Source organism: Euprymna scolopes, chromosome 19, assembly GCF_053919585.1.
Source record: "Euprymna scolopes isolate OS-2025 chromosome 19, ASM5391958v1, whole genome shotgun sequence".
Classification (NCBI taxonomy): domain Eukaryota; kingdom Metazoa; phylum Mollusca; class Cephalopoda; order Sepiida; family Sepiolidae; genus Euprymna; species Euprymna scolopes.
In genome coordinates this window covers 31850390-31867429 of record NC_136500.1, presented here as the reverse complement: position 1 = coordinate 31867429, position 17040 = coordinate 31850390, and the positions used below count along the sequence as shown (strand labels likewise).

General features: G+C 32.9%; 1 protein-coding gene across 5 annotated transcripts in view; it reads right to left on the bottom strand.

Annotated features, from left to right (window-relative positions):
• Positions 1 to 11132: 11132 nt before the first annotated feature.
• Positions 11133 to 17040, bottom strand: part of LOC145303495 (uncharacterized) — a 94047-nt gene continuing 88139 nt past the window's right edge. For all 5 annotated transcript variants that reach the window (XM_080144920.1, XM_080144924.1, XM_080144921.1 and 2 more), the window contains exons 3-4: positions 15542 to 15863; positions 11133 to 13688 (exon numbers count right to left, since the gene is read on the bottom strand). In XM_080144920.1, coding sequence (XP_080001046.1) covers positions 12657 to 13688; positions 15542 to 15863 — 1354 coding nt within the window. In that variant the 3' untranslated portion in view covers positions 11133 to 12656. The remainder of the gene's footprint in view (positions 13689 to 15541; positions 15864 to 17040) is intronic.

Here is a 17040-nt window from a genome sequence, read left to right as displayed (position 1 = left end):
GTTAAAGAGAAAGTCGGGCGCCATTTTGAATTTTCCAATACATCGGTACACACTGTATGTTTTTTTTAGCTGAATAAACATGTTACATTGAATAAAAACACGAAAAATATATCCAGTTTGGAAGAAAAGTAACTTATCTTACCTTTGATAACATTTATTTGTTATATATTTGTTTTTTGTCAATTTTTTCGAATTTATGTGTACAGTAATACAAACCCAAAAGTTATATTATGCATTGTATTCTTTGGCGGCCATCTTTTTATGCGCGCACGCGCCATAAACAAATGCACGCGCGTAAAAAAGATGGCCGCCAAAGATTACAATGCATAATACAACTTTTTATATCTTGATAACTACTTATTTCTGCAAAATTTCAATGCGATTTTCGTAGTCAGCATAATCGGTAAACACTGTATGCTTTTCGAGCTGAATAAGCATGTTACATTGAATAAAAACACGAAAAATATATCCAGTTAGGTAGAAAAGTAACTTATCTTGCCTTTGATAACATTTATTTGTTATATATTTGTTTTGTGACAACTTTTTCGAATCTATGTGTACAGTAATACAAACCCCGAAAACCTTTACAAGTCGTCATTTAAAAGAAAATTGAGGAGGTGGACCTAATCTAAAAATTTACCAATAATTTTCCATCCCGTACGCCTCCCGATACATTGCTTCGTCAACATGCGACCATTTTATATCTCCCGAAGACACTTCCGTATTTAGCCAAAAAAAAAAAAAAAAATGGGTGACCAATTTACCAGAACATGGTAACTAAAAAGTGAGTACCCCTTTCAAATGTTGAAATATTTTTTTTTTTTTCAATTTTTTTTCATAATTTGGTTAGTGTTCAATCAATAATAATCCAGTGAAAAAATTTCAAAAAACCTATCAGTATAGAAATTTGCATGGGGGTGATGGTTGTATAACTCCGCCACGTAAGTAAATAAATAAAAAATGTTACGTGCACATGCATATATATATATATATGTAGTCATCGACATACAGTCCTGTTTTGTTGTATCACAACTCATCAAATAAATAAATATATATTTTAAACTGAGAAATTTTTTTTAATACTGTTTCAGTTTTTGAACTAGACAAAATCCACACTGATTGTTCTCCCATGCCTCCAACCTATTTTTAGTGTCTTTGGTAGTAGGTATTTCTTGACTATTTTTTTTTCCACTACATTTTATTCTGTTGGAAATTCATTATACATTACACATAAAGCAAAATAAATTGATTCGGACTACTTTCTCAATAGTATTTTCCTTTAAAATCGTTTATAGTGAAATTTACCCAATTTCTTGACTCAAATAGATAATCTGGACTATGGCTTATCATATAAACAGCTGGAGTCATGTTGTGTAGATAACATGTAACAGTAGCAGGCATCAGTGATGTTGATTTCTTTTTTGCTTAAATTGTAGTCGTCTTCTTTTTTTTAACAGCCAATGCAAAAGTTATTAAGACTGACATCATACAATCATTTAGGGTTAACAATCCTTTCAAGTTTTTCTTTTACAGTATGCATAAGAACCATTTGCCATAATGGTTAGAGTGCTCTCTACTGAGACAGGAGATCAGTGTTCAATTCTTAGTCGAGTTAAGCCAATAGCTCAAATAATACTACTTGATGCCTTATTGTGGGGTATAAATCACACCTATTTGAGAACTAAGTGGAATCAACCAGTCCTATGAATACCACTGGTTTCAGAGACTAAATGGCAACATTCATACCATGTTTAACCGCATACTACGAACACATTCCTCTCATACCACTGTAGTGGCTCCTGTATTCTTTATGATAAATACATATATTTTATACACTTTACACTACTTATTGTTTCTTTCATTTGTAACCCCTAGCACGAGTCTACAACATGCCTCATTAAACATTCTGCATGACAAAGTGATGATCAATCAAAGTAGAACAATCCAGAGAAAAAAGTGGCACTCTCCCCTACATCTCAATGTACAGGGTGGAATGATAAATTTGTCGCCTTAAAGAAAACAACACCACAACTTTATTTTAAAACTTTCATTGAAATAATCAATTCAGGTAATGATTATGTAGTAGAGCTGGCATCTATTCAATGAAGCTGCCTTCAGCCTCAATCACCACCTCGATACGGGTTCAGAACTGGGAGACAAATGCCGGTGGGAGCTTGCCAAATACTTGGCAGATGGCAGCTATCAGGCTGGCTTTGGTGTTGTAGGAGATCATGTTGGTGATGTTCTCAACGTATGACCAAACAAAATAGTCCAGCGGGTTCAGGTCAGGGAAGGAGAGGTGGACGAATGAAAGAAGGGTACAAAGTCGTAGTAAGGCCTCTTTGAACTTGCAGGCCAGGGCCGAGCACCACTGCCAGATCCACACGCTTTTGCACATCCAGGTACACTTTGGTGTTGATTTTCAAGCCAACTTTGAAGATGTGAGGTGGCCCTCAAAGACTATAACCATGGCCAATCCGGATTTGCATTTTGAGGGTGTTGGCAATGGTCCTGTTGTCATAACTTAGTTCAGTAGAGAGCATGAGTTGTACAGTGACACATCTCCTATCTCACTCATTGAACATTGTGTCACTTTCAGACATGATAGAAGATTCCTATCGCTCTTGGGATTTGTACACAACTGACCAACTAGTAGATGGTCTGCAACAAAAAAAGAAAAACGGTTTTCATCAAACAGAAATGGAATCATATTGTCTTTTCTATTGCGACAATTCCACCCTGTAGATAGAAGCCAACAAGAAGTAAACCTTCAGGTCACCCTTGACTATGGTCAATCAATTAATTACACATACATAATACTCTGTGACTCTTCTCTCAACCTATCACTCATAGAAGGGAGCTCTGTCTGAAACATGTCTGCTTTTTTTTACAGTTTGACTGGAGAGTTCCTGTCCGTGACACAGCATCCTCAATACATAGTGTCTAATCTACAATTTCTAATGGAATTTTCCGATTTTCTACTTAATTTAACCTTCAAGTAGAAAATTTCATTTTTAATATTGTTTTTACGAACATACATAAAAAATCTCATGTCTTCATAAAACTGAATGACACCTAAATACTCTTTAAAATAAAAATGAAAAATGAACAGCGATGATAGGATTCTATTTGTGACGTTTTATTTGATTTTGAAATGGGTAAAGTCTAAATTTTTGCCAACAAGCGACAACAGATATTCATCAATTATTTTGGTAATCAGACGATCTCAATTTTTTGGCTATTGGAAAGTGGAAATATACAAACAAAAGTACAGACATCTAGATGAAGAATACTATTTATCTATGACAAATAGAAACAATACAATAAATTCAGTTCAAAAAATAAAAAAAATCAGAGAACTTAAAAAAAAAAAAAAAAAATTCAAGTCTATTACTCAGTGAGAAATCTCCCCATCTTCAGTTCAGCTCTCTGGTAAGGGAGCTGAACCCAAGCCAAATGGCTCCCACTTAGCTTAAAATGCACAGCTCCTCTAAAAACAAAAAAATAGAGTACTCATGTATGCCCATGATTTCAAACGTGTATAAGCAAATATACTTCTTCCTGTCACATTGCAGTTGCTAATGGCTCAATTGGTACAACATTTGACTGTTGAAAATACATAATTTTCTAGCCACACCGAAGAGCAATGATATAAAGAAACAACTGTCCACATCTGACATCAATTGAAATGAATGGCCCTCGTCTTCAAGTTTTGACAAGCTTCTGGGCTTGACCATTACTCCTGATCTTATGGAACACATACATCAGATCTGTTGCCGGGGCCGCTGGGATCTTTCTATCAATCCAGTAGATATCTCACTGCTGATGCAATTCTCTATCTATATAAGAGCCAGGTACGTCCAAGGATGGAATGTTTTTGCCACATCTTGGCAGGAGCTGCTAGAAAGGACTTGTCCTGTCTTGATAGAGTTCAAAATAGACTTTGTAGCCTCGTAGGAGATGTCCTTTTCTCTTCCCTGCAACCTCTATCTCACAGAAGAGATGTTGTGAGTTTGTCTCTGATGTATCGTTATTTTCATGGAAAGTATTTGACTGAGCTTCAGTCTATGGTCGCCCCCTCGCCAAACTTTCACAAGAAACACTCGTTTAGCTGAAAACACTATCAATAATTCCCCCCACTCTTTATCTGTGCCTAAACCTAAATATAGATTCCATGAACAAAGCTTTTCTTAGAACTGCACGCCTGTGGAATTGTCTTCCATTTTCCTGCTTTCCGGCTGACTACAATATGGTTGTCTTCAAGTCTAACATAAATAAGTTCTTGATGAGCCGTTCCATATAAGTTAACAAATTTTCATTACTAATGATTACTATATTGTGCAATTTCTACTGTACACTCTTTAACCCTTATCCTTGAGTGGCCTCTTGGCCTTGATAATGTGGTGATGTCTGTGTAAAGACGTTCACCAGAGATGTCTGTGTAAAGACGTTCACCAGAGATCCCTTTGTCTGAAAGCCAAGCTTTTGTGAACCAAGAAGCATGGCTTGAGGCAATGTCTTGTTGGATAATTAGATTCTGGTTGAGAACATCATTTTGTGAATTCAACCAGGGCGATATAAATTTGCTTCCAAAAACTTGCAGTAGTTCACAGAATTCATTTTGACACAGTCAGGGACAAGAAAAGGACCAACAATCTCACTTCCAATAATACCAGCCCAAATCATCACTCCTCCTCCTCCCTGTTGACGTCTGAATCGCAAGGGTGGGCTATTGCCTTTAAGAAGCCATCCTTGGCCCATCCGTCGGGGCCGTCGAGGGTTACTCTGGCCTCGTCAGTCCAGAGAACATTTTGAAAATTGGTTTTCAAATATTTAGTGGCCCATGCTAGTTGCTTCTGACAGTTTATATTACTCAAAGGAGGACATTTTGTCTGTCTTCTCTGGTCGGCTATCCGTTTCAAAATCCGATTTCGGGTCCTTTTAGAGATGCCAGACACTCCTGCATGGTCGAAAATAGCCTTGCTTGTGCTGTGTGGGTTTGCTAACAAACTCTTCTTGATTTTTCTAATATCTCGTGGTGAAATCACCTTTGGTTTGCCACTTTTATACTTTCTTCTTCCATCTTTGCCATCAATAATGAAACTTTTCACAGTTCGATGATCTCGTTTCAAAATTTTCGAAATTTCCAATGTAGACTTCTTTGCAGCAAGAAATGTAACAATTTCACGCTTCTCCCTATCTGTCAACATCTTTCCTTTAGCCATTATCAATAAATTAAGATTATCTGCATAAACTTTTGGCTCACCTGAAAAGTGGAAAATGTCGAACTATTTATTAAATTCTGGCTTTTATCGTAAAATGTAGTAATGGAACGAACCAGAATGGCAACCAGCAAATGATGGAAGAGTCCAAAATGAAAAATAAAGCAAAATAAAGAAATTGAGAAAAAATAGGTCTGCAGACTCTTTTGACCCCCACTGTATATTTCATCTATGCTTATCTAGCTTTATTTGCTATTCAATTAATCACTGAATAAATTCCAGGACTTGATTCACAAACTTTAAGCCCATTTAATTACCTTTACGTTGACATTATGTTTCTGAATTTTTGTGGTACTTTATCTGGAGTGTTATTTTCATGTTTCAGCCAATATAACTATCAAACTTTCTTCCAGTGTATCTTGTTGAACTTGAGAATCTGTACTGAATTTTAAACGGAAATCTTTATTTAATCTGCGGAGGTAGTATGCTCTTGTTCCATTAGCCATAAGCAAGTAAAAGTCTCAAGTAATTCACAATTGTACTATTAGTATCGCCTGCACTGAGGATCAAACCTTCAACCTCTGAAAAAGTGTCACTTAAAATACTAAGTAAAATTCAGTTCTATGTGTTACGTCACAGGTCCTTACTCATGGCTGACAGAATGAGAGCATGCTACCTTCATTGATTAAATAAAGAGCTCCATTCAAAATTCTGAGTTTGATGGAAAAATTCTCGAGTTTCTTAAAGTAGGTTACATCACTCAAAATTTGAAAATATCTCTAGACATGAATAAGATCAAGCAACCCACTCTACCTAACCCTCTTCCTTTACCCTTGTAATTAATTGTAATAGTTCATAATTGTATTACGATCCCATCTTTTGAAATGACCCTTGCTTTTATGATTGGTTTTTGCAATAGGATCATTACAATGTTTATATCACCTGCAACAGCATCTAATGATCCTGTAGTCAGACTTACTCTTCATTTTTATAGCCTCTTGTACTATTTTCTTCTCAATTCTTATAGTTGGATCAGAAAGTGTTTGTGTAACTTGAAAGATTTTCTTATGAAAACTCAGTATCCAACAATTTCTTATATCATTTCCAAGTGTTTCATTGCTATTTCAACTGCATTTCTCTCCAACATCAATATTTGTTTTTGCCATCTGTTTATCTATCCTGAAGACTTCATTTGTTTAGCCCTTATAATTATATATTTTATTAAACGAGAAAAATAAAAATAGTTTTTTTTTTCCTGAAAAAGACAGCATAGCAATATAAACTCAGACACCAAACATAATTTCAATGTGATCCGTTTTCTTGACAACCACTGATGCGTCTTACAGAAAATTATCATTTTGTCATCCATTTTTCTAATATCCTAAATTATATTTGACCAAATGACTCAAAACAATCAGATCTGGAGAAGGTAGTTGTAGATTTCACTATTTAGAAATTCCATTATTTTTCCAGACGATACCTGAAACCTTGCTATATGAGAGCAATTCTCCTGAACAGACCATCTGAGTTTAATTTTCTCATTTCGTATTTTTAACATTTACCCATTACGCCTTCCCTACGTAAATACTAATAGCTCCTTCAGGCTTCCATTACTAAATTCTGGGCAATTCGATTGGCTGTTCGCAGATCCATTAACAGCTTTCAAATTTTTCATAAAGAACACCTCTCTGTGTTATTTTTATTTTTTTAGCAATTTATACAGTCATTTTTTCATGTGACTCACATATGATAATGGACTAGATAATCATAGTTTAATTTGTTTTCAAGGAGGGGGGGATCTTTTATCAAACCTATACTAGCTTTGTGGCATATTTCCACTGAGCAACACTGATACAAAGATCCACCTAAAATATATGATAATAAAGTGAAGTAATGTTTGACAAACTAGCTCTCTATGATGAAAATTTCCAGTCATTTTCTTTATGTAACATTGACACATGTTCTTAACAAGAAAAAAAAAATGTAATTCGATTTAATTACTTTAAGAAAATATTTTATTCAACTAGAATAACTTTCAATGCCACCATCTTGAGAAAAAGTATTTTAATGACGAAACGCACTTGTGTGCAGTGCACTTGTCATAAATATATCACTAAACTCTACTCATGTATTGAGCACTATTGAAATAAATACTAAAACAAAAAATAAATAAAATAAAACAAATAAATATTTGAGCATTTTAATACAAAAATAGAAAATCTTTCATAGAATATTCTCAGTTGTTTGAGAAGGAAAGAAAATATAAAGTGCATTTTGGGACAAATCTCTCCTATATATCTCTTCCTTGCCTCAGAAATAAAAATGAGAGGCTGTTATTACTAAAGTTAACCATAACAAGTCAAAACAATCACTTTTATGTGTCATAAATTATTGTGTGCATTTCTGTCGTCATACTGTTTTTAAATTCTTTTTAATCCTTTCAACATGAACAGCGCCTTGCATGCAACTCAGAGTAAAAAAAGTCATCAAAATATAGTGTGTGTGAGATTGAACTTGGACTTTTCATTCATTTAGTGTAGAGAAACAGAGAAAGGGGGAAACCAGCTTTCTTTTGTGCTAGGTTTGAATACTTATATTTTGTCTGTGACACCAAATTGATTAAAATAAAGAAAACGCTAGTCAGTTCAGGTGGCTTAACTGATTATGGATCCTTTCATTTAGATCAATTAAACAACAAAAAACAACTTGAAACAATTTCTGTTTTTTTCATGCATAATTATTGCAAATAAAATTTTCAATCATCTTAGAATGCCAATTTTATTATTACAGTTAGGAATAAAGTTATTTTGCTGGACTTTCCAAACTTTACTTCTGACTAAGCAAATTTTTATTTGTTACTATTGTACAGTCTTATAGGTAATACAAGAACATACGTTGCTACATGTTTATTTAATTGTTTAGTCTGACTCAGATAACTGCTTTTGAAACATTTTGAAATAATAACCTAAAAAAACAAAAAACATAAGGAGAATCATTCAATATAACTCGAAGAATATAGGAGTTGTCTATCTTAAGTTTAAAAATATGCAAATAAATATTAAAAACTAAAATGATTTTACTGTATCCTACGCAAGATTGTATATACATATGTATATTATATATAATGAAGATTTTTTTTTATTAGTGATAAAAGCATTGTTTAAATTTAAATTGCAAACATAGATTTAAGATGCCAATTCAACGCAGATTATTTTTAAAAATAAAACATTTGTTGAAATATCACATTTTTGGCGAGCATAGCACTATCGTCAGGATAGAAATAGTTCTTTTTTCTTTCTTCGTGGAATGTTAAGAAATTGTATCTTCTTCAATGATATTTTAAAAGTCAAGCCTTGAGGAATGCATAGTTGTGCTTAAAATTTGATCTTTAATCAAATAAATGTTTATTAAAAAAAAAAAAAAAAAAAAAATGCATTGAATTGGCTTCTTAAACTTTTCAATTTAAATCCAAACAATGCTTTTATTACGAGAAAAAAAAAAAATTCATAATTTATTTTATATGCAACCATGCGGTCCTCTGGAATTGACTTGTTATTATTACCATTGAAGAAGACCACAGGGTTTCTTACTTTTCAACTGACAACATGCTACAAAGAAAGAAAAAGAAAAAAAAAACTATTTCTATCCTGAAAAAGGCGCTACGCTTGCCGAAAATTTGATCTTTAAACAAATGTTTATTTAAAAAACAAATTGGCTTCTTAAATTTACATTTTTAATATATATATATATATATATATATATTAAATTTACATTTTTAATATATATATATATATATATATATATATTAAATTTACATTTTTAATATATATATATATATATAAAATTTACATTTTTAATATATATATATATATATATATATATATATATATATATATATATAAAATTTACATTTTTAATATATATATATATATATATATATATATATATATATATTAAATTTACATTTTTAATATATATATATTAAATTTACATTTTTAATATATATATATATATATTAAATTTACATTTTTAATATATATATATATATATATACACACACACACACACACACACATTTAGATCAATTAAAAAAACTCGAGTTGACTACGAAGATCAACTTGTAAAGATTGAACAGCTCCATATTTATTTAGATGGAGCTGTATTTTTAACAATTTTAATTATTTTCAAATCATAACTCAGAATAAAGAGCATAATTAAACATTATCGTTCTTTACAGCTGTTACAAGTTGATAATTATTTTTAGTTCATACAATACAACATAAAAATTGTTCAAATAGAAATTCGTATTATGCATGTAAAAAACTAAATGTAAATCAGAACAAGATAAAATCATAAGAGTAGATCCATTGTCAAATACCTTGATAAAATTTGAAATTATTTCGAATATCGAAGTGCAGATTAATATATTCAATGTTCACAGCTAAAATTATAAAGGGAATTCAAAATAGAGGCTGCATAATTTTTTGTCAAGCTTCACATTTAGAGAACAATTATTGAACAAAGTTTATTTTTATTCCAACTACTATATCGTCTGGTTGTAAATTGATTGCCTACTAAATAACATGTGAAACTGAAATCACTACTGTAGGTTGTCATTTCCACTGAATTAAAATTTTGGGGTTTTGAAAATAATTTTTTCTCAATTCAGAATGAGTTATAAAATAAGCAACATTTTTTTTATGTATTCGGCATAACTGGCACATCGTAACTTGAGTAACTTGATCTAATTGAAATTGTTCATATACGAAGTATGTTGATGAAAATAATTGTCAGTTAATAATTAAACAAATTGCCTCACTGTTTGGAGCTATCTTTCAAAAAAAAAAAAAAAAAATTTAGAATTACACTTATTAAAAAAAAAAAAATATATGGACAAATCTTTATGAATGTTTCTTGTCATGTAATGAAAATATATTCCAAAAATCACGTAAATTGATGCAGTATTTTTTTAACTAAGAAAATAAAAATTTACAATTTTTAGCAATTAAAAAGTTTTCACTATTCTGAGTACAAACAAAATCAAACTGAATTCTTGGCCTTGAATTTTGTTGGCAAAATTTAAAACATGGTGCCCAGCAGTTCTCTCATTCACTTCATCATAAAATTTGATTTTCTTTAATAATAATTAAAAAAAAAAATACTGGATAAAATTACATAACTTTTGGAATATGACATTTTCGTTCCATGAAAAGTACATACATCATAAACATTTTTTATAGCTTTGCTTTTTAAAAAAAATGTAATTTTAAATAAACACCTAATAAATATAAATATAAAAAGAAGCTTTAGCTGTCTACCTGTAGGAATATATCAACATAGAAAAGTTTTCAACATTATGGTGGATCTTTGCACAAGTTTTATTTACATACTATATAATTAAAAATCCATCCAAGAGTCACGCCTTGAAAGAAACTTCCAGAACCTTGTTTTTCTTCATTAAATGAATGTCAAACATTTTAACACATAATTTGCAGAGTATTTTTTAATCTGTTAGAGTGTTGACTACATGAAACCCAAGAATGTAAACATTTAATTAATCTTTAAATGTAAATAAAACTTTCTGTTGCTGTTTCACAATCTAGCACTTTGGTTTGTTTTTACTGAAACGAGTTACACAGTGTATATCTCAGTGGAGACTCAGAGGAATTGGGCAGGCTTGAGAAAGTGAATATTCAAAAACTGCTGGCATATTGAAGGATATGCAGGTTTAAAGCTATGTTAATTGAGCATTAGATATATATATGGAAACATTATCATTGTTACATTTCTGGTTAATAAATATAAAAATATCTACATGCTCCTGCATATATATTTAACACTGAATTAATTTGCAACAGCTCCAAACTCATGTTCCCTTCAATACTCCAAACACCAACTACAGCACCCATATATATTTATACAAAATATAAACTTTTATTTATACAAGCGTTTTCGGATATATATATGTACACAGATGTCTCAGCTACAGCTTTATTATGCTAAGCTTCTTCAGGCCAAATTCTTAAAATGAAATTATGATTTAAAAAAAAAGAAACCTTCCAAATCCAAGGTAGGCATGATGTGAATAACAATACGCATTAGATTTTATTTCCTTAGAATTGTTATTCTACAACTTCAAATTATAGTTTGTCCTCTGAGATATCAGGCAGTAATCTAACAAATTTAACAGTTCAAAAATATTCTTAGTTAAAGCAGAATGAATAATTCTAATTGATGTCCAAGGATCAATGGAAAGATGATTTGTCGCTATTGGATAAAGTTTTAAAATGAAATATGTCTGCAGATATATATCTAGTTGTATGAGTGTGTGTGTGTGTGTATATATATGTATATGTCAGGTCATGTGATATGCTACTGGTACCATGTAACCCAGTACTACCTGCTTCATGGTCGGGTCACCGGTGACTAAACTGGTACTCCAACCAGACTTGTTTGGTGAGGAGGGTTGCTAGTCTCCCTGAAGGATTAAAAACAAAACCTTCCAAAGGGCAAATTAACCCTTTTTCAGGGTCAACGACCAACTAGCACCATGTGTGTTTGTGTGTATGTATGTGTGTATTGGGGTGGAGAGGGCTCCCGTAAGCCGTGGTGAAGGCAACCTTTCTAGGAGAAGCAAATCTCTAATTTAAAAAACCATAAAGCGGGAGACCAGTACCCACATTAAGCTGGTCTGCAGTTTAACTTGTTGCTGGCTATTTTGCTCTTGCTTGTTGCTGGATCTCAACATTTTGAACCGAGAGAGAGAGACTTAGCTGTCGTACAAAGCTAAGACTCTGTAACATCATCTGTGTATAGATACTCCCTTAGGCATTTCTCTATAAAAGTGGTCCTGTGGCGATGGAAAAGTTGTGACACATGGAGGCTTGAAATGCTGGAAGCATGTAATAATTGATCTCAATGACCATCTTCAGTGTCATGCCTATAGTAGGACTAAAAAAAAAAAAAAGTCATGTTTGGGCTCATGGACTTTAAGTGTCTGAGGGAGTGGCATTCGTTTGACAAGACGTTGCAATCATCATATATATATATATATATATATATATAATAGTGTGTGTGTATATATATATATATATATATATATATATATATATGTGTGTGTGTGTGTGTGTGTGTGTGTGTATATACATATATAATTGTATGAATGTGTGTGTGTGTATAGATATATATATATATATATACACACACACACACACGAGAATTAAGCTACAAAGAATCTTCCGGGCTTCATTCCCGTAGATACTCGTTAGGCTAAAATAGATACATAAAATATTAGATCTCCTTATAACATTTTATATGGACAAACGAAATAATAATACATCTATATTAGTTGTATGAGTATGTGTACATGCACATGTGTGTACATTTTGTTTCTAGTTAAAATCCCTATTTTCATTGGTATCAAGTCGAATCTGTTTAATACAAGTCAATAGTTTTTACATCAACTGTTTCTGTTGTTAATATGGGTAGGCTGTCACCTGCTGATGTAAAAAGTCCAACCGGATAAATGTTTTCACTACTAGTTGATGTTGATGAACCTTCAGTACAAGAGCTGTAGGCAGGCGGCCATTTTACAGATTTGGAAGAGTCTACACTCATCGGGCTGGGTTGGGAACACATTGTTTCAACAATGTGTGAAACTGGAGATAAGTCTGACACAAGAGGGGTTTCATAAGAGTGAGTAGTTTTTAATCGGGTAGATTTAACGTCTGTTGATTGTGAAAATGGAATGGAAAATTCTGTGGATGATGATGATTGTGGAACTGATGATATTGATGTATATGTTGCTGTCGATGACGATGGGGAAGTGGTTGATGTGAAAACTTGGTTACTGTTCCTATTGCTCCTTGACTGTCCATACCTATTATCATCCGTTTCAACTGGTTCAGTTTTTATACTGGGGCAAATGACAAAGCCAGCAGAATTTCCAGACTTGTTTGGAGCCAGTGGTGCTACTGCTGATTCCTGCCCAAAGATGGCAGCCGTGTCCTTCTGGACTTGGGCCAGATCAGCTTCAGTGATTTCTTGCTTGACATCAATGACCCGAGTGGTGATGGAAGGGTTGCATTCTGTGGAGATGGAGACAGGAGAACCAAGTAAGTCGGTTGATGAGCTCATAGCAGGAATTGACATATTGGTTTGAATTGAAGGAAAATTTGTGAATGAAGCAGCAGCAGCGGAAGGTTGGTGGATAGGATTTGGAAGATGGCTATCACATAATTGCATAAATTCCTTCATGTCAAGCCTTTTGGCAATAATCTTCAGTTGTTCCAAAATTTCACGGTCCAAATCTAAAATTCCATTATACATATATTCAGCAAATGCATTCAATGCTTCTGTACTGACTTCATCTGGGAAATTCACTTGTAGAAATTTTTGCGATAAAACATCTGTACTAAACACGGAAAGTAGTTTTGGGCAAACAGCAGAAAGGACAACCTTGTGAACCTGAAATACAAATGAAAAAATGTTGAGTCAGAAATAAAACAATACAAACTCACAAAAGAAAACACAAACTCAGACACATTGCGTATAGATCAGTTGTACTGTGTATGTGTGATACCACCACGGAAAATGACTCAAATGCTAACACCCACATCTTAGTTAAGTTTCAGTGTATCAACTAAGATATAATTGAGATAATTTGTCTGTCAAGGCCATCACTGTTGTTCGGTTGATGTCAGCTGATCTCAGGTCTGCTAAAGCTCTGCCTAATCTACTTGAAGTTGTAAACTGTCACCAAACTCAAAATTTCTGAATATACTGGCTCAGGATTGGAAATCCTATGTCCAGTCTTTTGTCAGTCACCACCACAGCCGATTAATAGAAACTGATTACTTCTGCACTCGTCCTATCAGCCACTACCAGTTGACTATTCATCCTACTGCCTTTGTATGCCTAGGTGAATCATTTCTAACGATTGTCCTGGATCACAGCTTTTGGGGACAACATTTTTTATATTTCCATGCATCACTTCTTACGCTCCCTAGGGGCCTGGCTCTGGGGGAGGTGTACATAGTATGACACTCATCTAAGATGCTATTCTCAAAAGATTTCAGCCGATTTAACCTTTGACACTCTAAAAGTTAGTCTTGTTAAACTCGAAAATATTTATGCCAAACTTTGATATCTGTATGACATTTCAAAGAGAACCTTTTATTTAATTTAATTCCATCAGGCATGACTAGAAAATCTTAATATTCTTAGTACTGCCTACACTGAGAATTGAACCATCAACCTCCAAAAGACTTATTACTTAGAACCAAATATTATTTTGCACTTTGTTGTGCCTTGTATCCAAGAAGAAAAAGAATATAAAAATTAACCTTTTCTGCACCCCTGACAAGAGTATTTTGAGGTTAATAAGTATTTCATGTAAATAACCATTAATCCTATGTATAACCCATGTTGGGCCCTGACGACTGTTGAGCTCCAACGTTTGTGCCATAGGATTCTTTTTTCATCTTCTTGTTCTGGCCGCCTTGTCTCTTGCATTATCCATTGCCAAGAGAACATGCATGGGTTCACAAGTTATGTTTCACGCAAAATTAACGCAAACTCACACAATAAAAATACAACCACAAATATATACATAATATATGTTAAAATCTATATCTGTGTTAAGTTCCAGTCCTCTAAATTCAAAATCTCAGCTAAGATCTAATTGAGATCATTTGTCTGACGTGATAATCATTGTCATTCGCTCAGTCATCTACTTGTCTCTTTAACTCGATCTCCTGGTCTTGTCCAATCTACTCATCTTCTAAATATATCTACTTTAGACTAGAAATTCTGATCAGCAGAACCAAATAATCTCACCCACTCCCAAAAACTAACAAACTGTCAGAGCACCATCCATCAAGAGATAGCAATAGATTTGCTGACCCCTCTGTTGTCACCCATTTATCTTATTTCCTCATTTTTCTAGCTTAACATTCTGACATTTTAATCTTGGGGGCAGTCCATAGAACCACGCCTAACCACTGGTGGATTTTGAAAAAAAAAAAAAAAAAAAAAAAAAAAAAATCAAGAAAATTTTCAATATTATCAAAAAAGGTGACACTTTTAGTCATGTTACTGCTGGAAGACTAACACATTTCTAGGATAAAAAATCTAGTTCATCATATAACAATTTGTGAAAAACTAATGGATTTATTTTTGAGAAAAGTTTTGTATTTTTTAATTAAGATGAGGGGAGGGTGGTACTTGAGATTATTTTTGTATTATTCGAAAAGAAAGAGGTTTTAGAAATCAACCAGATATAAAAGGTCTCCATTGGAAAATAAAACAAATGAACTTACCAATACCATTGATGTACCGTTGCCAATGCCTGCATCGCATAATTTCCCACTTTTCCAGAGGGAGGACAAATTAGACATGACACAGCGTTGATGGTCAGCAACAACAAATATTCGTTTTTCCCGGGGCCGAGGCTTTTCTACTGGCTTTGGCTTAGCCACTGGTACCTGAACTGGCGGTGCTAATGCTTGCATCTGCCTTGGAGCTGGTGGCGCCGGAGCTGGAGGTGGATGAGCAACCTGCATATGTTGTGGCACTTGCCGCTGAGAGGGTAACTGCACATGCGATTCACCTATCAGAATGGGTTTCCCTAAAGAACCTTGTCTATATAAGAAACAAAAAATAAATTTTTAATTATTTTATGAAAAACATAATACCTTGATATAACAGTTGGAGAAGTTTATTTCAACATTTTTAAATTGTTTCAAACTAATATCACAAGTAATATTTGTTATTTCGATATATAGAAAGAATATTAAACATTTGAAAAAAAAAAAAACAAATAAACAGTATGTGCTTTTTTTTTTCTTTAAAATAAACGTTTATTTACTATAAATATATGAAGGTGAGTCGAAAGCTTTCTACATATTTTTAAGGTAATAAATGTTTGTTAAAAAAAAAAAAAAAAAAAAAAAAAAAAAAAGCACATTGTTTTTGCCTTTCATAAATTTTAAATTTTTACATTCAAATTCATATATAAACATAAATAGGAAAAGAATTTTTTTTTTTTTTACAAGAATACAAAATTGTCGGTCAGATTTTAAAAGATGGACCTTTATAGTTTTTAAGCTGAAAAATCAAACTAATTCCGATCAAGCAATTTTCACTTTTTATTGTTGTACTTTGTTATTAACAAAAAATTAATGTACTTCAGTAACATTTCTTCTTTAAAAAAATAAATAATATGATTCATTCATTCACTAATATGGAGAAATTCTAAAATAAGCATTTGAAAAGAAAAATCAGCTCTTGCTCTTTTAGTGGTGTTCCTTATTTTCTTTCTTAGCAGAGATACTAAACCTAATAAAAAAGGCGTGAACATAGAACATATTTATATTACAAAACAAATTTGAATGTAATGGGTCCTGAGTAGCACCAGAACTGTACAGCTAGTCTAATATATGTGTATGTGTGTGTGTGTGGGTGTATATATCATACAACATGTGAAAGCATATGCGATACCCTGCTCTCATCAGCTGCCAACCAGAGCGATAACAGTTTTGGTAGCTCAAGGCGGTACTACGATTCCTAATGCTACGAAGCAGCTTTCACCACCAGGCAGGGTATTGAAAAAAAAGACAAAAAAACCAAAACAATCCAGATCAACAAGGAGAATTTATAAAGTCTGTTCATGCTGTAGCCTTTTTACTCTCGACCAAATCCAGCTGGATGCATATTGAGCTGTGTTCTTAAGACAATCAGAGGCAACTTTTAAATTACGGCCCATGATTCCTATTTTTATATGGAATGAGATGATAGTGTCCTTGAAATCCACGACAAC